General features: G+C 44.5%; 2 protein-coding genes across 4 annotated transcripts; both read right to left on the bottom strand.

Moving 5' to 3' along the window:
- Positions 1 to 204: 204 nt before the first annotated feature.
- LTO1 (LTO1 maturation factor of ABCE1) lies at positions 205 to 5,234 on the bottom strand. Of its 3 annotated transcripts, none has more exons than XR_010743744.1 (6): positions 5,154 to 5,234; positions 3,753 to 3,858; positions 2,892 to 2,962; positions 2,315 to 2,432; positions 1,508 to 1,953; positions 205 to 1,442 (listed from the first exon to the last, which is right to left on the bottom strand). XR_010743744.1 is itself a non-coding variant. In XM_066320474.1 (5 exons), exons 1-5 carry the CDS (start codon positions 5,192 to 5,194, stop codon positions 1,885 to 1,887), a joined length of 405 nt encoding a protein of 134 aa, XP_066176571.1. In that variant the 5' UTR covers positions 5,195 to 5,234; the 3' UTR covers positions 205 to 1,884. The 3 variants fall into 3 exon arrangements, 1 of the variants encoding a protein (XP_066176571.1); XR_010743743.1 differs by having other exon boundaries at positions 205 to 1,490; positions 1,555 to 1,953; XM_066320474.1 differs by having other exon boundaries at positions 205 to 1,953.
- A 3,532-nt stretch (positions 5,235 to 8,766) lies between these two features.
- FGF19 (fibroblast growth factor 19) lies at positions 8,767 to 13,012 on the bottom strand. Its single transcript, XM_066322226.1, has 3 exons — positions 12,679 to 13,012; positions 12,473 to 12,576; positions 8,767 to 9,528 (listed from the first exon to the last, which is right to left on the bottom strand). Exons 1-3 carry the CDS (start codon positions 13,010 to 13,012, stop codon positions 9,196 to 9,198), a joined length of 771 nt encoding a protein of 256 aa, XP_066178323.1. The 3' UTR covers positions 8,767 to 9,195.
- Between the last annotated feature and the right edge of the window lie 8,005 nt (positions 13,013 to 21,017).

The following is a 21,017-nucleotide window of genomic DNA, read 5'->3' as shown; positions in this document are numbered from 1 at the left end:
AGACAAATGAATATTCTTGATGTGAGCTGGGTTTTAAATCAGGCAGACCCCAAACCTCAGCTGTAAATCAGACATAAAAACACCTCTACAAAATGCAGGGAATGTTCCACTGCCCCAGCCCTGAACATCACACAAACCCCCACAACTCGCTGTAGAAAACAAAAAAATTGGCACGGAAGAAAGCACACAACTGCACATCCAAGAGAATTTTGAACTGTACCTTATTTAATAAACCAAGTTAGGCTCACACAAGGTGTGAAACAGCAGATACTCAAAAATACAGACTCATGGAAGAAGAGACTCCATCAGTGTGTACACACAAATGAAACTTAATTAAAAAATTAAAGACCTAATAGATAACCCTAAACTTGGTACAATCCCAGCTGGGAATCCTGGTTGACACAATACTTATAGTTCAGTATATACACCCATGTATTTATATAATAATTAATATTGTTTTATTAAAAATTAAAACAATACAAGAAAATTAGCCACCAAACCAATTTTCCAGGTAATAGTCACCACCTGACTGCCAAAGACCCTTTCTCTCCAGAGCTGAACAAAAATAATTGTTTTTGATACAATCTCTGAAGCAGCACATTGGCTTGTCACTCCCATATCACACATTTGTATTAAATAAATGCCCCACTTGGAGCTCTCACAACCCTGCACTTGCTTTTACAGATATTTTTGCAAATGAGGAAGCAAGTACAAATGAATTACTATCTCAGTGTTACTTCATTTCCAAGCAATTCTCCACAGAATTGAAATTATCACGAGTGTGTACGTTCTGTACTGTCTATTTAAACAACTTCACCTACATAAATACCTGTGAGCTCCTACAATCCCACACATCCACTAGATGGCTCTGACGCTGCCTGTATGCATCAAAACTCAAGTGTCAGGACAGTTAAACAAACCCAAAACTTCCAACCTGTCCTCATGAGGCTGCACTGTGCCATGCAGGCAGAGCCAGACACACACACACAGGGTACAGCTGAGAAAGGAGTGCTGGAATTCCTTACAGAACTGGAATTACAAAGACATCCAGCAGCCCAAGCCAAAGCCTCTTCCAGGTATTTTTCTCAACCATCAGAGTTAAATACAGGCAGCTGGCAGCATCCATTGATTTGGAATGAGACTAAAAAGGCTCACTTTTTAAGGCTGGCACATGAAAAGCTGGTCTGTGTAAGAGGCACTAATAAATACAGTCAGTGAGAAGCACAACTCTTCTGGCAGTCATGTTTATCTCACCCACCACTTAAACTGGTAACTTGTTGGGGTTAGATTTTATGGAGTTTGCTCCCTTCCCCCCAGTAGTCTGCAAAACTACTGGAAAATCCAGGTGCAAATTCCATATTCTGAGCGGGTATTTTCATCCTTCTCCTTTGCATTCTGACCTCCTTTGTCATTCCATCCTCTGCCCACAGAAATGTTTCCTGCTGCAAAGCCTGCAGAAAATTGATTTTGTTGTCCTTCACCCACAGCGCCTACACATGGTGTAAACTGAATGATCTGCAGAAAATTGATTTTGTTGTCCTTCACCCACAGCACCTACACATGGTGTAAACTGAACGATCTGCACACACAGATTTTTAAGTGACACACATCCTCTAAACGAAGAGACTCTTCCTTTTGAGGAATTATCAGCAAAAGACTAGCAAAGAATTAAAACAAATATTTCTGTTTTACAGATTTACACGTTAGTGTGTGTAATATCCTAAATAAAACTTGATAGAGATAATAAATGTTAAATACCATTGAAAGTCCAGTGATTTTCCCTTTCCCCTTTAACATCTCTTCATTATTTGGATGATTTTAAATATAAAAGTAGAAAAACACTTTTCCAGTTCTGCTCTTTTAATGTTTTTTCATCTGTTGCACTCAAAATGTTAGTGAAGATCTCTCAGTACCAGTTCCAAAATCAGACTGAACATTTAGCATTGAACAAACCTAAAAAAGAATACACAGAAGTGTTTCAAAGGGTCTGTTTTCCAAGAAGAACGTTCAACAAAACTCCCAATTTGCTCCATTTCTCTTCTTCTGGTCCCACGTGTAATTCAAATTGTCAAAAATTATATACAACTTGTTTTTTAAAGAATATTTTTCCTTTATTTTGCATTTGTTATTGGTTGGAAATTTTTCAACTATCAAGGATTTTCACTTAATTTATCTCACTTCAAGTATTTTGCTATGATTGCAGAAGGCAAACAATAACTGCTCCACACAAATACTGGGTTCTGGAGCGGCTTTAGAAACTAAGTATCTTAAAAAATGAATTTATTTGCTAAAATAACAACTTAATCCTACAAACCTGTTTAAATCTTCCTCTGATTTTTTCCAGATCTTCTTGCAGCTTATCATAAGTGGGGTCTTCATATGGGAATTTTTGAATCATCCCTATTAATGAATCCAGAGCCCTTAGCTTTTTCCTAGGGGGAAAAAAAATCAAATCAAAACAAAACCAAATGATCCTCACACAGGAGTTTTTTCAATCCATCAGTATGAAAATTATACTGATACATAATAATCCAGAGCACAAAATCCAGCCCTCTCTGCTTCTTTAATTCAACTTCTCCCATTTAGGCCATTGTCAGGTGTGTTCCATACATATTTAAGAAGTTATCCAAACTAGGAATTATTCCAAAATTGGGAATTAAGCACAACTGGCAGATTTAAGGTTTCACTTTCAACTTAACTAGTCCAAAGTTGAGAAATATTCAAGAACCAACAAATATACTGATTAGATGACTGGGGAAAAAAAAAAAAGGAATGCAATGAAAAAAAAGGTAATTCTGACAGATTGATTAATCAATATGAGACAGGAAAAAAAGACATGAGGAAAAGAATGGAAGTCACAGGAAAATTACTTTTAGCCTTTTTAACCTCACCTGTTCTTTTCATCTGTGCATTTCTGGAGCAGAGAGTGCCACGTCAGTGCAAACCCAAGGTAGCAACCGATCTAAAAGTGAATTTAAAAGAGTGTCATGAGAGAAAGAAAAAGCCCCAAAGAACACACAGCATAGACAGCTGAACAAAAATAAAGCACTACACTGCATCTCACTCTTCAGGAAACTGGATACACAAACATGTTTCCAAGCTGACAAGTGTTAGATTACCCAAGTCATCCTCTCACTTGGTGTCTCTAATCCCACCTCCCTCTGCAGTTTTCCCAGTATAAGATTAGAGCACCTCTCTCTCATGGTCTGTCCAGGAGCATTTTGTACAAAACCATCCAGCTCTGGAGGCTGCTGTTTGGCATTCTCATCCTGGAGCTGTGACAAACTGGAGCTGGACATATGGGAGAAGCTGAGGTGAATTCCTGAATTTCTAGGAATGGTTATTGATCCAGGCGTGCCAGCACACAGAGCTGGCTCCATGTGTTGAAGAGGGAGCCACAAACCCTTCCAGCACCAGAGACACACATAACTGCCTCTTTATGGTTCAAGGTTCCATGCTTTTCCCTATGCTAAGCCACAGGAGATTGAGGTGGGGAGGGAGAGCCTTTAGCCATAAATTTGAGAAAAAAAGATGACCAAAGCTCCATACAGCAAATAACCTCAGAAACACAAGCACACCTATGGAACTCTCCAGCTCAAACCAGCACCTTTACAGCAGTTTCATGGGTCCTCCTGGACACAGACAGACGTGGCAGTGAAGCACAGCAGGCCTCAGCCTGCCTGCAAGTTCCTGTGTGTGTGTCATTTCCCGGTGACAGGAAGATTCTGAGGCTGAAGCGTTTCCTCGTTTACCTCCGAGCCGACCCTGGCTCCGTGCAGTGCTCCGGCCCTCCTGCCCTCAGCCAGGCCGGCGTGGCTGCCCTCGGCAAGCCCCTCCTGGAAGCCCTGCCCGTGGAACCTGGGAATGCAGAACCACAGCTTTGTTCAGCTCCTGCTGTTGACAAAGTGCGTTAACAGTGTGAGCTCACACCGCGCAGCAGCGACTCTGGGCAACAGAAATGAGCGTCGCCTCCAAAGCTCGGAAACGCCACGTGAAATTGGTTTAAATGCCAGCATCGCAGGCTCATTTTGGTGGGGAAACACCTCTGAGATCATCCAGTCCAACCTTTGAATGATCCCCAGTGTGTCAACCAGACCAGAGCCCTGAGTGCTACATCCAGCTGTTGCTTGGATGCCTCCAGAAATGGTGACTCCAGCAGCTCCCTGGGCAGCCCCTTCCAAGGCTCAGCAACCCTTTCCATGAAGGAATTCATCCCCTTCCATGAAGAAATTCCTCCTTATGTACAACTAAAACATCCTCTGGTGGAGCTCGAGGCCACTTCCTTTTCTCCTGTCACTTGTTACCAGGGACAAAAATCTGACCCACGTGGGGGACTCCTGTCAGGGAGCTGTAGATAGAGAGAGAAGGTTCTCCCTGAGCCTCCTTTCCTCCACGCTGAGCTCTCCCATTCTTCCTCGGCTGCTCCTCACCAGACTTGTGCTCCAGAGCCCGCCCCAGCTCAATTCCCTTCTCTGAACACAATCCAGCACCTCAAAGTCCTTTTTGCAGTGAGGGACCCAAAACTAACAGACCCCAGGTTTTGAGGTGGGACCTCAGAACAGGGGGACGGTCACTGCCCTGGTCCTGCTGGCCACACTATTGCTGACACAGGGCAGGATGCCATTGTCTTTCTTGGCCACCTGGGCACACCTGGGCTTGTGTTCAGCAGCTCTCGGCCAACACCCTCGGGCCCTTTCCGTCTGGTTTGCTTTCCAGGAACTCTCCTGCCATCCCGGAGCGCCGCAGGGGGGTGAGGTGAGCCAAGGGCTGGACGCTGCGCTTGGCCTGGCTGACCCTCACCCCGCTGGCCTCTGCCCACCAACTCAACCTGCCGGCGTCGGACCCGCTCTGCGCTCAGACTAATTCCCTCGGAGGGCCGTTCCAGCGCCCGACCACCCTCTGGATGAAAGAACCTTTCCCTGACATCCCACCTAAACCTCCCCCGACTCAGCCGCAGGCCGTTTCGCGCTGGCCGGTCCCTCAGAAGGCGCACAGAGGCGAGTTTTCCCCGCGCTCCTCCTCGGGCTCAGCGCTCGCTCCGCCTTCCCTGACTCTCCCCCGGCGGCTCGCACAGGGGAGCACAGGCAGAGCAGAGCACAGGCGCAGGGAGCCCCGCGCTGCCGGGCCGCTCAGGGCTCGCTCTGTCCCCTCACCTCTGCTCGGCCATCACGATGCCATCGAAGAGGTCCGCCATGGCGGCGCGAAGCACGCCGGGAGCGGACGGCGCGCGGGAGGGGGCGTGGCCAGTGACAGCAAGGCGGGGCCCCAGCCGTAAGCCACGCCCACACGCAATGGGGCTGCGCGGCCACTAGGGGGCGCGCGAGCGCCGCCACAGATCCCGCCGCGGGCGCCCGCGGTGGCGGAATGTCGGTGTCCCAAAAATCCCACCCCGCGTCTCAAAAAACCCCACCCTGTGCTTCAAAGCGACTCCCTAAACTCTGCCAGCCTTGATGCTGCGGCCACTGCCCTGCTCCGGTGCCCAGCCACCCTCTGGGTGAGGAACCTTTTCCCGATGTCCAACCGGAGCCTGCCCTGACGCGGCTTCTCTCGGCTCCTGTCGCTGCTCGTGGAATGACAGAGTTCGCGCGTCTCTCTCACATAATATTGTTATCTGTGGCTTCCAAGAAGTGTATTCTCAGTGCATGTGCCCAGAATTTCTCTCTACGAGGGGAGTGCGGCCCTGGCACAAGTTGCCGAGAGAAGCTGCGGATGCGCCATCCCTGGAAAGTGTCCGAGGCCTGGCTGGACTGGGGCTCTGAGCAGCCTGGAAAGAAATGATCTTTAAGGTCCTTTCCAACCCAAAGCAGTCTATGATTCTAAAACATAAATGTTTTTGGTGTAAATACCGACCCGAACTATGCTGTGCCGTTCTAGGCTGCTCTGTTAAAATGCTTATGAGTTGTTACAGATTGACACTGGTCAAAGGAAACGTTTATACTCATTTATAAGCATGCATTTTAAAGTTAACTTATTCTATTACTTTCCAGATACTTTATGAAAGTGTGGCTCTGGGTCACACTATTCTTCCAGCCTGATGTTGGAATACGTGTATTTTTGAGGGGGGGAAAAAAAAAAAAGAAATTTTATTTAATTTATCATGTTGTTCCCTATCCAGATGCAAAGTACACTGGCAGAGTAGAAGGACTGGCCCCGAAATTTTCCACCGGCAGGGTTTCGGTGATTTGAGCAGAGGTAAAGTGGACGCTAGGACTTTTGAATTGATTTATAGGTTTTTACACTTCCTCCAAGTGGAAACGAAGACGCTGAGTATCTCCTTTCCTGAAGCCTCCCCTCTCCTCTAACAACTCGTATTTGCACATCACAGCTTCCAGCTGAGACTTCCCGAGGAGACATTTGACACCTGAGCTTTAAAAACCTTTTCGGGCTGTAAAATGTGCTGCTGCAAATGAAAGCAGCGCCGTTGTCCTGCTGTCTTTGAGGAGTTCTGATGGGACAGGGGACGTGTGTGCTGCTGCTGCTGTTTACATTCCCACAGAGCCAAAGGTGGTTTTTTTGGGAGGTTTTGCACACCCAGGTCCACCCCAAGCCGAGATCTTGTCAGATATTTTAAACAAACCGGCCAGGTTCGGTGAGAGCTGGGGTGGGAAAACTCCAGCGAAAGCTGAAGCACTCCAGGAAGTGGTGTGGGTTAATTTAGCTCCTGGCATTCTTCCCTCTGTCTGAATAAATAGCGAGCCAACCTCTAACCATGCTGCAGCAGGAAAAATCACTGTGCTGCCGATAGGAGACGGTAATCCAAAGGTGTCAGCAAATAGAGAGAGAGCTCCAGATGCTGTTCCCAAAATGTAAGGTTGCCTGTCTTTGCACCCTTGAGAAATATTCACAATATTACACCCACTTAAAACAACCTCTCAGTGGTACAATTAAACTGTGTATCCTCCAAACTCCATTATTTACCATGTTTCCTGTCAAATCTGTGCAATTTTTTAGTGGAAAAGTAAAAATGACTTTTTTTTTGGACCAAACTTTAAAAGTTCATTCGTATTTTATTTTGTTTGCTGGTTTGGGGTGGGGTGTTTTTTTTGTCTGTTTGTTTTTTGGTTTTTGTTGGTTTTTTTTTTTTAAAAGAAAGGTCTTGAAAGGCGTTCGAAGAAAATACAGTGACTGATCAAAACTGGAAATGAAACCGGCTGAAATCTGAAAAGTTTTGGAATAAAACCACCTGAAAATCGGAACTACCTCTCCTAGCACACAAGGAGTGGGAACCTTCCGGATGTGTGGCAGTGGCTCAGCACAAAAGAGAATGGGAAAAGACCATGGGAGATGTTTGCCAGCCGAGAAATCTGCTGTTCCTGTGACTCACAGCATTTCCAAATGGAAACATTCGGGCTCTTTTCCTGCCAGAAACTGATATCTTTTTCAGGCAAAACTCACCACTTTTCTCCCTGGCAGCACTGGTTAGAATGGTTCCCATTTTTAAACGGGAGCAGCCTTCTACCCACAGGATTTATTTTGTCAAGAGGCTGCCCAGGGAAGTAGTTGAGTCACTATCTCTGGAGGTATTTAAAAGATGTGTGGATGTGGCACTTAGGGAAAGGCAAAAGAGTCAAGCGGATTTCAGTTTTAAAGATGATTTTCTCTTTTATTGCAAATGTACACATTACACTACTGATAATTCACAAAAAAATTTAAAAGCTATTGTTGGCTAAAATCCCATTGATTACAAAACTTCACAAGATTTGTTACAACTAAAAAAACCCACCTTCAGGACTATATAAATAGAATTTTGAGCATAAATAAGAGTAACAAAATAAACAGATGTAGGTATTCAATAAATTAATTATAAATATTGCATTCGCAGTGAAGTGCTAGGTCAGAAGAACACCAGTATTCCCAGAAGAGTTTTTTTGCGGTGTTTTTAGGAAGGTTTTTGTTGTTGTTGTTGTTGTTTTGGTTGGCTTGGTTTTTGTGGTTTGTTTTGTTTTTTGGTGTGTTTTTTTTGGTGTGTGGTTTTTGGTTTTTTTTTTTTTTTTTTTTTTTTTTTTTCCCTCTGGTACAGAAATCTATTGAAAATGAAACAAGTAGACAAGTAGAATCCCTGAACCATCCTTTTTTTTTTTTTTTTTTTTTTTTTTTTTGTCCCTTTGGCTTCACCTTGGTTATTCCTTCATTGAATCTTTTCAAAGGGAGAACAGAACTTGAAAACATCAGGTGCCTTGGCCAGAGTTACTCACAATCCCTTCCTGCAAGGAGAATCCTGACCCAGTTCTGCAGCTTTTAACTCACTAAACCATCTCTGCACTGATTCCCATGGATGCTGAATCAAGCCTGGAAGTGACTTGAAAGAATTCCTGGTGGTTAAAGGTTGAACGCAAAAAGCTATTTTGCAACTGATTTGACCTATACATCCGTTCTCAGTGTTTTTCCCTGTTTGCTAATGACATACACATGCTTATATACAACAGAATCTCATTTAAACATTCATCTCAGCTGCTCCTTCCCTACCTGATGAACATCAATTCTAGCCCGGGGCACTCTTCCAACCACACACTGAATTCTCACTGATTTTGATGAGAACTCTGCAAGATGATTCTGATGCCACAGAGAACATGATTTATCCAACAAAAGAAATCAACAGTCAAGTTCCCCAAAGTACTTTCTATCAGTAAGGGAAGGGAGAAATTTTTCCCTTTCTTTCCATATTTTCTAAGGGAAGAAAAAGTACAATATACGAGCAGTTTGGTTTGGTATTTTTCAGTAGTATGCTTTCAATAGAAAGTTTTTTCCCAGAATGTTGTTAGCAGCATTAACTCAAGTTACCTCTGGTAGGATGTTTTCCTTCATCTAGTTTTGGTCCAAATGTTTGAGTTTGAGGTCTCTGAAGAGGAAAAGGTTTTCTGCATTTGCTTGTATGAGCAGATATAACAGGTGAATATATGTGGAAGTGAAGCTGGTGTAGAAAAATTATAGTTATTTTTTCACCACCTATGGAGGAATTCTGATAAAGCTGCTCAACTTTTCGCATTTAACCCTCCTTTTCCAAAGAAAACTACGGATAGGCAATTCTTTAGACTATAGAACAGCCTCTTGGCACTCATTTCCTACAAGTACAACAAGGATGAGGCTGGCTCCATACCCAAATACACAACAAAGTTCCCAAATATCACTACACAAAGAGCTAAAACCCCTGCAGTAGTCAGCAATATTTCTGTAAAAACACGTGTGGAAGCACAGTCACTTCTGGAAGCTGGGGCTCTTCACTGGGGACAGTTTAGAGGCAATGCCAAAGGGGTCCATGCTGTCCGTCTCCAGCGGCGAGGAGAACACCTCTGGCTCAAAGGCCTGGCTGTAATCACCATATTCACCAAAGTCTGCTGACTCCACGGGCACAGTGTTGATCATGGGCAAGAAGTGAGACAGGGGAAGGAAATCTTTCCCCTTGAACTGCTGTCTTTGTTTGGCACTGCTCAGAGACACTGAGATTCCGTGTTTTTTCGATTTATACACGTTGTAGCCATCCGGGCGAATCTCCTCCTCGAAGGAACAGTCTTCAGTGGAATACCTGAGCTGAACAGCAAGGAATAGCAAGAGTTACAAATATACCCACCAGGCTGGTTGTATTCAACCACAAAACAAACCTTGGATGGGAAAAGTCCTTGGCCCTCAATGGGGCTGTCCTTCTGCCTTGTCCCTATTCTATTCTATTCTATTCTATTCTATTCTATTCTATTCTATTCTATTCTATTCTATTCTGTTCTGTTCTGTTCTGTTCTGTTCTGTTCTGTTCTGTTCTGTTCTGTTCTGTTCTGTTCTGTTCTGTTCCTGTCCCTGTCCTTGTCCCTTTTCCTATTCTCCCTGAATTCTTTCCATGTCCATCCCATTAAATAAGCTTTGAAGCCTGGGATATGCTCCTCCACAGCCACCACACTTATCCTGTTCAGAGCAGTGGGAAGAAGAGTCTCAGATGCCAGTGCTGATTTAGATGGACTGCCCTTAATTGCAGTCATGAGTCTTAATCCAAGAAATCCTGCTCTATTAAGAGACTTGCCTGTGCAAGGGCTTCAGAATCAGGTCTGTAGAAAGGCAACGTGGCCAATCAGGAAAACAATGCTAAAAGGTAATTTCTGCCTTTTTCCACCCAAAATTTACTGAAATTGCCAAAGACCCTTATAAATGTGTCATTTTCATGTTAACATGAGAACTGTTGAATTAATACTAGCACAAGTTAGGATTTTGTACAGAAGCATGTACATTTTCTTAGGTACAAATTTGTAGGATTACATTTGCAATGGCCCGCACAGATACTATATATCTGTAACATCTGAAGTTATAAATATATATATATATAAAAATTATATATTGTATTTGTGTATTAGATACACATCAGCAGGTCAGACCTCTCCAGGTCTTTACACCAGCAGTGCATTTCTTGCAACTCTGGTGCTGTTTCACCCTCAGCCACTGCAGGTGAATGAACTTGTGGTCAATAAAAGAGAATTGCTGATTATGTCTCAGTCTGCAGACAGAAATGTCCTTACATGAATGTTCTGCCTGTCTGAACAGAAAGCATATTTAATACTTTCGGGTCTTTCTCAGATACCCTCAGTAACACAGAGTGAAATTAAGGCCATGTATTTGGTTATCTTTTAAAAGCATGTTTTGAATTAATAAAGTAAGTTTTAAAAATATGTTTTCTCCAAATAAATTGGGGCGATATTTATCCTTTCACACACACCTTATATCTCAGAAAAATATGTGTATATGACAAAAAACTGGGGCTGAACTGTTAGCTGTCTTTATAAGTGCCCAGCCTCATCAAAAACATGATGAAATAAAAGACATTCTTGCTCAAAAAGTGCACACTAAAAACAACAAATATTAATTGGGTCCCCATGTCTCAGCTATACCTTTCCCTTTTCGTTTCATTGGGATGGTCTCTAGTCTGTTTTTTAAAACAAGTACCAAAGAGACTTTATAAGTATTTCCATTTTTTTTTTCCCCACAGGAGGGATTTTTTTTTTCCACAGGAGGAACCACAGTATGTCAGTATATTTAGCATTTCCCCTAAACTACTGACTACAGCACACAGCACATTCAAAAACCAACCCAAGTCATCTGTTTCCTAGTGTCAAAACAGGCCATGTTGCAGGAGCACAGGTTCAGCTCCCAGACACCCTGTTTGCCCTTTTGTTCTCCCAGTCCTGAGCGTGGTGTTGATAAGGTAAAGATTTACCTGCAGAGCTGCCTGGCAGGGCTGTGAGCACAGAGGTGACAGCAGGTGTCCACAGCACAGAGATGGGACAGCATGGCTACGTGTTGTTGTGTTTTCAGAATAAAACCCCAGCCTGCATCTAGTACTCTATACCAAATACCTGTGTACGCCTTCCAAATGGTGGTGTTATAGGAAAGCCGTTTTAAAATTCACTGATGGCTCAAGTTCAGCTGGTAGCTCCAATGGGAGCACAATCCAGGCTCTGATTTGTTTTGGATATACATTAAAGAATTAAGCTAATAATTGACCTGCCATATCATCGGAATCTGTGCACTTCATCTGAGCCTCGACTGATTTGAGCCCAGAAAAGCAAGGAAATTCAGAAAGAAATGCTTAATTCTATGTTCTCCATTCTAAATTCTGTCTTCATTCAGAAAGATCAGTGTTGCTGTTATTAAAGATACTAGGAGTTTTGAGAATGGGCCAAGTCCTTTCCTGACTGAAATCAGCAGAAATTTTGCTGGAGTAATCAAAGAAGAATAAAGCTGTATCTTTATACTGTGGCATCATGAAAAGCCATTGCTCTGTGAAACTCAGGCTTCTGTATAGACTAAATCTGAACTGCACCTGTCAAATTCTAGAGTCAATAACGTGTTCACATGCCTTAAAATGAGTTTATGTCAATGACTATTTGCTAAACCTTGTGAAAAAGCTAACCTAGCGGCACCGGTGGGACACTTAACTCGCCAAGCCCTCAGAGTCCTGCAGGTGTGCTGTTATAGCAGGGCAGAAGTGAAGCACTGGAGAAACAGCCTTTCCCCCTCAAAATCCTTTTTCTGTTTGCAACTTCCTAAGAGATGGCAACCCCATGTTCCTGGGAGTTGTATGCCTGGCAGCCAGCTGGCTGCAACTCTTCTTCAAAGAAGCAATCTCTTTTCGAGTTTTTCTTCCAGAATACCTGACCTGAACAGTGAGAAATTATTCATATTCTACAGCAGAGCTTTATCTATTTCTGCAGCAGAACCACAGGCTCCCAGTGAGACAATTTTAAACCTAAATGCGATTTTGCCCTGGGCTGAACTTTCGGTATATTGTGGCAGAGGACACGCGAAAAACATCCTCTACTTTGTAAACGACTTTTCCTTTCTGCCTTCTACCGATCCCCACAGCCTTTCGGGCAGACGAGAACCGCAGGTCCTGGGGAGAGCAGGCAGGGAAGGTGGGGAAGAGAGGGTGCCGGCCACCGGAAAGTTTTGTTAGCCCATTAGCGGGCAATCCCCCCGGGCCAGCAGCGCTCACCTGCCCGTGCAGCCGCCCCGCCTCGTCCATGCACAGGTACCGGGAGCTCTGCACGCCCTTGATGGCCACGGTGCGCACGGCCACGGCGCGGATCTCCAGCAGACCTACGGGGAGAGAGAGAGAGAGAGACAGAAAGAGAGGCGACAGCGGTGTCACCCCCGCTGTCCCGGCCCTGCGCCGTCCCCATCCCCGCCGCCGCCACTCACTCTGCGGGCTCTGGCTGCCGGCTGCGTCCACCCGGCCGTCGGCGCCGATGCGCAGGAAGCAGCTGAAGAGGCCGTGCTTGCTGGCGGTGTAGAGGTGCCGCAGCCGGATGGGCTCTCCCCAGCCGTAGTTGAGGTGCGGGCCGGCGTCGGGCAGCGGCAGCGGCAGCGCGGAGGCGGCGGCGGCCGCCAGACCGAGCAGCGCCAGCGCGGCGGGGCGCAGCCCCATCCCGGCTCCGCGCCTCGGGGCTGTAGCGCGGCCGCAGCCGCCCCCCGGCCTTTTATAGCTCGCCCTTATCAGCTCCGTCGATCGGGCCGCATCCCATATAGAGCCCATTTCATCGCCGAACGGGTCACTCCCCTCGAAAATACTGAGCGGGTGACACCATTTCGCGGGGGAAACCCTAAAGTCGCTTCCTCCGCGTCTACGATCTCTCCGCTCCCGCGGGGCTCCGGCCGCGGTGCCGGGGCGCGGCACGTCCCGCAGCCCCGATGTGGCGCCGGCGGTGGGCGTGTGTGTACCCAGCCCAGCCAGTGGCAGGAGGCTGCTCCGCTCCCCGCCGCGGCTCAGCCCCTGCCTTCGCCCTTGCCCGTGCCGTGTTTCATTTCCCTTTAGAGCAAGCGAAGAGCCGCTGCCTAACCCCGGGCTCGCCGCTCCGGCGGGGGCCGAACGCTGGCGGAGCGTGGCGGCCGCTCCCGGCTCCGGGGAGCACACGGCGCTGGTACAGCCCGGTCCGGCGCCGCAGAGCCCGGCACGGCCAGCTACCGGCGGCTGCGGGTGTCCCGGCACGGCTCCGGGCTGGCTCCCCCCCGGCCATCCCCGGCCGGGTCACTAGATGGAGCCTGGCTCCTGGGATGCGGCTGCCTGGCCTCCGGGGAGCCCTCCGAGGGCGCTCTCCAGCGCCTCTTCGTCCCTGCTTCTTACAAAGACACCGGCCCGGGGTGGCGGGGGGAATATCCTGGGTGAAGTAAAACTGCATGGCCCGGTTTAAGCTTCAAAAAGAAATTTTATTCTGGTCTGTACATGTGGGTTTTTTTCCACGCTCCTCCCAGGGAGGTCGCTCAGCGAGTGCCCCTGCAAAGATGACACACACATTTGGGGGTTTTCTATTTTCAGCTCAGAGATATTTAATGGCATCACTGCCGACCTTTCTGCTGTACATCCAAAGTGATCGTTGAAGGAATTTGCTCAGATTTCAAAAAAGAAAACTGGCAATTTCATAAAGAAAAAAAAAATTCTTTCCCCCACAGGACATTAAATGACAATTAAACAAGACATAACCTCACCTCCTGACCAGCTTTTCTGAAACACGAAGCTTCCATCAGCTTCACGTAACTGTTTTTATATTTTGCTACTTGTTTGCTTTCATACTTGTTTGCTTTGCTTTTCTCCCCACACTTGCATCTCTCTCCTGCAAGCACCCACAAAAAGCTTTTTTTTCATAAGCAACCTTAGCTCAGTGAGGATGAGCACATAGACAAGGCCACACAAAAATACAGAGGCTTGTGGGATGATATCTTGCACTTACTATCATGTGCAACTTCAGGTGTATTTGACTGTAGTTAACGACATGGACCAGTCTGAGTTTGGATGATCAGGGTCTTGCAAACAAGCTCAAACAAACTCACCGGGAGTGAGGGAATCTCAACAATCATTTCAAAAGCAACTATTGCTTTTGATTAGCTTTGGGCATTTTTACGGTGATCAGCTTGAAACACGCAGAAAAGATCCTCCTTTTCCCCTGCGTGGCTGCTGAATAGTTAATAAGGACTAAGACCACTTTTCATTCAGGTATCTCCTGCTGCATCCTCCAGATCATGTGGGGGGCTTTCCTTCTAATTCTGGTCTTTCTTACATCACGGAAGTTCACAATATTATAAGCCCAGTAAATAATACTAAGGCATGCGAGTCCCTAATTCTTTTTTTCCTCTGCAATGTTATTACATGGCTGCCACAAAGGCAGTTCCTGCCCTGCAAGCCTGGGCCCCAAGAGCAGTTGTGCATGTAACTCATCCTGGCATTCTTCAAGGTACTGAGCACCCACCACACGCGGAGAGGTTATGGTCTGAAATGAATCTGAATGGCTTCTTTAGCTTGATTTTTCTGGGCATCTCAGTGAACAGAAGCCATTTTCTGATGGCTGCTTCTGCTATACTCTAGTGGGAACAGTAATCGTGATCGTAAGTTTTACTTTCTCCATCAAGAAGTTCAAGCTTCTTTCGAGCAGCAAGGAATTGATGCTTGAAATTTGTTCGTTCATCTCTGCAAGGATCAAAAATGGAAGAAGAAAGGACAAATCATTTGCACTAAATGATATTTCAAATCAGTGATAAAGCTGGTCATAAAGGAGAATGTCCCAACGATTGACGGAGAGCCTTTAAAAATCATTTTTTGTTGTTGCTCTTGCTGATGTTACATGGGCTGGTGTTAAAGGGTTCATTTCTAATCAAATTAAAACAAAAATTAAGCGCTTAACTAATTTTTTGGAATGGCCTCTCTCTTGTTAGGGGAAGGTTTCAACCTAAATAATTTGTCCGAGTTCCCCTGTAGTCCCTGACAGAGGTAAGTGCCTGCAAACACTTAATTGGACTGAATAATACCAATCCTATCACAAAGCAGCTGCTGAGAGATATGGGTTAAATATACCCTGGAAGTGTCAATTTTTATTGCCTCTGTAAATAAAAGAAAAAAAAAAAAAGGCTAGATTTTAAACTCCGATTCAGGGCCTTATTTTTAGATAGAGATAAATGAGCTAATGAATGTGACTGAATTCAAAATACAAGAGTTGCAACACATGACTTTAATTTCAGTTCCTGTCTGTGTCACTGAACTTTAACATTTATTGGCATCTTTTATCAAAGTTCAATAGAAATACGCATGCCTTTGCATGTTCCTACAAATGCATTTGCAGGAAAAAAAAAATGCTTGCAGAACAAATGTATTGTAGGGTAAATCCCACCATCACTTCCAATGCTGGACCTGCTTCCTGCAGCAAGGAAACCTGGTAATGTTGGATTTTCTGCTTTTATGAGGATAGGAAAAACAACCAAAAACTCGTGAGGGAGGTCTTACAGAATAAAAATACCTCCTGACCAAACAGTTCACAATTGCAAAAGCATTTTCACCTGTTGCAATGAATCATTTATTTCCACTGCACTTTTCAATGTCCCAATGTAATTTCTACAGAATGAGAAGCCCAGCTTTTGGTAATAATGAAGTTGAAGTGTATGCTGTTTTGAAGAATAAAATTAGCTATAATTAAAAGTCAAACATCCAGAGATCTTGGAACACACCGAAAAGGTAACAGAGGGTTTGTGCTCTACTGGATAACGACATCATTGAAACCAACTGAAAGAAACCAAGGAAACTAAATTCTTGCCCTATTTCCTCATCATTTTCACGGCCACAAAACTGATGAGGAAATAGGGCAAGAAGCCACCCATGAGTCAAAGTTGGTCATAGCAGGCTACCTTGTGGTAGAGATCAAAGGAAAAATTATATAGGTGAGGCACTCAAGACTGAGTGAGGGTCAAAATGTGATGAACCGGACATGTTTAGGATGAAGAGACATTTTCTCAATTATGGAGTATCTTTGGAATATCATGGTGAAAGCTCTGTTTGTACGAGTCACTGCAGGAAGAGGAAAATATCACAGAAACATTGAAGATTTTTTGGGGTGTCTTTGGGGCCTCCTGCAGATTTTAGTTGGGATGACATGAGTGTGATCCGATATTACTTTTGTGAAGAGATCTGTCAGTCTTTCCCCTTTTCTCTGAAGTCAGAGGTGGGAGAGTTACAGAGGCTGCAAATACTCTGAGGGCACTAAGGTTCCAGGCAGGGCTGGAGATGTCAGTGTTAATGCCGCTGGTTTCTGGTTTCTGCTGTAGTTCCTGCCAGTCATCCCAGAAGTGACAGAGAAAAGAAAATTATTTTACCCATGGCAGAGGGCCAGCAGAGCAGCCCAGCCTTTTCTCTTGCTTCTGGTGGAGAAGAATATGTCAGGAGAATGAGGGAAGGCAGAAGTGAAGACACAGGACACTGCGATACGCAGTTATTCGAGCACAAGCTTGTTCTATAATGAGCCTTATCAGCACAGCGCAAGTTAAAAAACCTGCCTAAGAAGGAGAGGTTACTCCACCATATGTCAGGGACTGCTCTGCTTCCCAGCTGCTTCTGCAATCCAAGAGGCATGGAGGTGACAATATTTCTCCCCAGGCTGTGAATGAGTGCAGAATTGAGATTCCACAGCTCCCGCTGTGCGCGCCCACTGACAGCATGTCATAGGATAGGATGAGCACTCACCGAGTCTCTCCTCTGATACCACAGTCCTCGGTGAGTTTGTAGGATTCAAATGCATCAGATACTTACAGATTTTCCAAATTACCCGCTTCCAGAGGGGTTCTGCTTCTAAAACCACCCTGCTGAGGAAGGCCAACATGCTGGGGAGATTGCTGCTACTGTAATTGGCGTGTTGTTGCTGGTTCTTTCCAATGAGCACGGCCAGACAACCAATTTCAAATATCTCTCACCATTCTGTTATCTAATGCTTCCTCAGCTATTGCTATCAGTCAATGCATTCCGGAGAGCACTACTGAGCCTGGAATCGACTTGGAGCTCACACAGTCAAATGATATCTTCTGTTTAGGTCTGCTCTAAAGCTCACAAAATTCCCATCAGCTTTGAATAGCCTGGATGTGGTTTTTTCATCACTGCAAGCTATTATTTTATGTTTTGGAGGTATTCAATCCGCCCCATCTTTTCTGTGTGCTATGAAACAGTTCATAACTCTACTATAGAAGAAACCTTACTGATTTTATGGGATCATATTAGGTACAGTGCTTCTCCGGCACCTTATTTCCACTAAATCAACAAAAAGCTGGTTTTTTTAGGGTTTTTTTGTTGTTGGTTTGTTTGTTTGTTTTTGTTTTTTGTTTTGTTGTTGTTGTTGTTGTTGTTTCTTATGTTTTGAGCAATCCTTCATCCTGCAGCAGAAATGAATAATTGAAGGTTTCTTTGCCAATGGATTACATTTTTATTTCCAGCTTCATCTAGGGAGTAATACCCCTGGACTTTGCTTACGCAATGTGTTTGTGGAAATCATGAATAAGTAAATGATCTTTTACAGTAAATAATGCTGTCTTTATGATGAAGTTCCAGCTTCATTGGAAATATTTTTCATTTAGTAGACAGAGAACAGGAGAAGATATACCAGAAATGCTTCAGACTTGTAAGAGTGCTTGAGAACCCAATACTTAGAGCTGTGGTCCTGTACAATTACATGTGGACAGGCAGAATTGATTAGGTGGTTTTATTCAGCCTGATATAGTGAAAATTCACACAAAATCACTCCTGAAGAGCATGGTAAGAAGTCAGGATTTGCAAAGACTTCAGCAATAAGACCAGTACGGGCCCATTAAAACAAACCTGACCCTGGAACAATTTCACTGGGTGATATCTGGTATGAATTTGTCCCACAGAGATCTAACTTTGACTGGAGGTGCATTGTTAAGAAGGACATTGAGTCAGGGGTGTCAGGTGATGATTTTTTGGGAGTCAGAAGTAAGAAGGAGGGGTATGAAAGAGGTTTAGCTCTGCCTGTCTGGCAAGACACTGAATCCCTCCTTTCCCTTGAGGTTAAATCACCTCAGAAATGTGGTTGCACCTCTGCTTAAAGGCAGCTGTTTTCTCAAAAACACCTATGATACTAATCCCGTTTCGTTGTAAAAATGATACTACAAAGTCTTCTACTCATGAAGATTCTATAAATCACTAAAGGTATTCATTCTGCTTATGATCATTTAAGTGGTGTTTTAGCTAGAATCACTTAGGCTTGACTGAGAAACTGTAGGAGACTTGTTATGGCTTATGTGATGCAAATAATCAGACCACCCTACAGGGACAGATTTTTCCTACACAGGTTAGTTCTGGATGGCTCAGTCCCGTTATGACTGAAGGATATGTGAAAGGTAAGAATTGCACCTGTCTGGGGAATTTCTGCTTTAGATAGTTGTGGCTTTTTTTTTTTTTTTTTTTTTTTAAATTTAGGCTCCAGATACTCGATGAAGATCAGATAAAAATGAGTGTGTGCTGAACACACTCATTGTGTTGTAAATCACAACAATTTACCATGTTGTGGAGTAAAAGAGGTAGAGAGGGAGCTAAGGAAGCCAGCTAAGACTCACGGGTTTGTTGCTGTCGTATATTTCATGTTACACCACTGTTTATCACTACTAGGAACTGCAAAGGCACCAACAGAACTGTATAAATTGTTAAGAGATGTCAATCATTACTGAATCCAGCCCACGAGTGCCTATTGACCTGCTGTCATCACCTTTGATTATGATGATACTGCACAAAGGACTGAAACCGTGAAGCCCTTTATGAAACAGTCTGAACAAACGTAAACTCGAAAACTTAGTACAAAGTTTCCTAATTGAAGGCTGTTAATATTTTGCACACAGACAAATCCTCAGCTTCTGGAGAACAAAATGATTCATCTGAGTCAACAGAAGTCTAACCTTTCATTCCAGCTCGCACTGTGAATCTAAAACCCTGGAGAAATATCTTAGAAAAAATAAAATTCTCCTGCAGCTCCTCCAAATCTGTTTGGTACATGGAATTATTTCATCTGGATTTCAAAAAGTGCGATGATATCTTGTCTTCTTTCTCAGAAGACCCCCAGACTCAATCCTTAACACTGGTGGAAGGAATTCGGTAGGAACCACCAGGTAGGAAGTTTTACAATGACTTTGCTCAAGAGAGAGGAAGATTATTAATTATTATTATTATTATTAACTGTTCTTCCTCCTGGAGCTCATGGGAAGTAATTTTTATCTGAAAAGAAGCCTAAAGCATAGCCTGGGTGTAGCTGCACAATTTGCTATGAATTGGAAAACCAAATAACTTTCTCTGATGTTCCTTATTGCAACTGGTCCCCTTTGCTGCCACCACACGTGGCTGTGGGACATTTGGGGTCAAGAATTGAAGGGCAAAGGTTACTGAGGCATCCTGCCGATGCAGCTAAAAGTGACCTTTAGCTGACAAGGCAGAAGTAACATGGGATCTAAAAGAAAGGTATTCAAATAGCCAGTCCATCCAAAACATTGCGTTTGGATTGATCCTAATCAGCCATAATTTCCTACTTTAATGGCCAATTAAAAGACCATTTGAAAGTAAGAGAAGCAGAACAAATCAGCATGGAAAGAGCCTGCATGGTCTTTAGAAAGTAATTCAAGTTTACTTGGGTTTTACACATCTGACTAGAGAGAAAACGAGTGAGTAATGGATGTCTTACTCCAAAAGTAATTCAGCTTCATTAAATAACTTGTTTCAGCACGAGATAAAGTCTGAAACACCACTGGAAAGTAAAATGAAATATCTGCTTTACCACAAGGTATTTATCGACCTAAACATCAAAAATATTGGAAGGCATGTAGAATCCCCCACTATTTGGCTGTTGTGTGTTATGTACAGAAGCAGAATTAAACTCAATGGTTTTTATGTGTATTTACAACTGTGATCAGACGTATAATGGTCAGAACAACTCTATTTTACCATTTTTAAACGCCAAGTATTTTTATGTCAAATGCATCTTTGATTTGTTTCCCTTTTTCTGGAAACAAAATTCCTTGAACATTTCGAGCCAAAAGTGAGAGCCTCATTGCCTCTGGTTGTTTCATGTCTGCAGGTACCAGGAAAATCCTTGCATGGCCAGAGGCAGAGAGCCCTCAGCTGCTGAAGTGAGCAACGCAGACAGTCGTGCCCAGGATGGAAGAGTGGAGTCCATGGTGCCTCTTTCACATGGATCAGAGTGAAACACTCTGATCATACACTCCAGGTTGTGGATCGATTGATTTGGGCACGCCTTTTGCCAAGGGGGCTGTAAAGACAGTGGTACACCACACACATACACACAGACTCCCCCCAGTTAATTCAGAGTTTAACCTGTTCCAGAACATACCCAGAGCAGGGCAGGAATCCTTCCTCTCCCTGTGTGGGGCACCGAGGTTTCAAAGGCTCCCTGAGACCTGTCTATTGCTCTTTATCAAAGGCCTCCAGCAGATAAAGCCTGTCACAAAACAGCTACTGATCGCTGCCACTGCAGCTTGGCTCCAAGGAAGAGCTGCTGTTGCAAGGCAGGAGATGCCCTTTTCCCCATTCCCTGGACTGACAGGACACAGGGTGCCACCAGTGTGGTTTGGACTCTGCCAGGCAGATGTTCCATGGGCTGTATAATATTGTAGCAGGAAGCAGCCAGTACTAATGACATCGACACCGGCAGAACTGTGACTGAGCCCTGCACAATCCCTTTCAATTCATGGCTCCAGTGGCAATTCCAGCA

Source organism: Sylvia atricapilla, chromosome 6, assembly GCF_009819655.1.
Source record: "Sylvia atricapilla isolate bSylAtr1 chromosome 6, bSylAtr1.pri, whole genome shotgun sequence".
In the NCBI taxonomy this organism is placed as follows: domain Eukaryota; kingdom Metazoa; phylum Chordata; class Aves; order Passeriformes; family Sylviidae; genus Sylvia; species Sylvia atricapilla.
The sequence above is the reverse complement of the archived record's forward strand: the minus strand, read 5'-3'. Positions and strand labels throughout refer to the sequence as shown.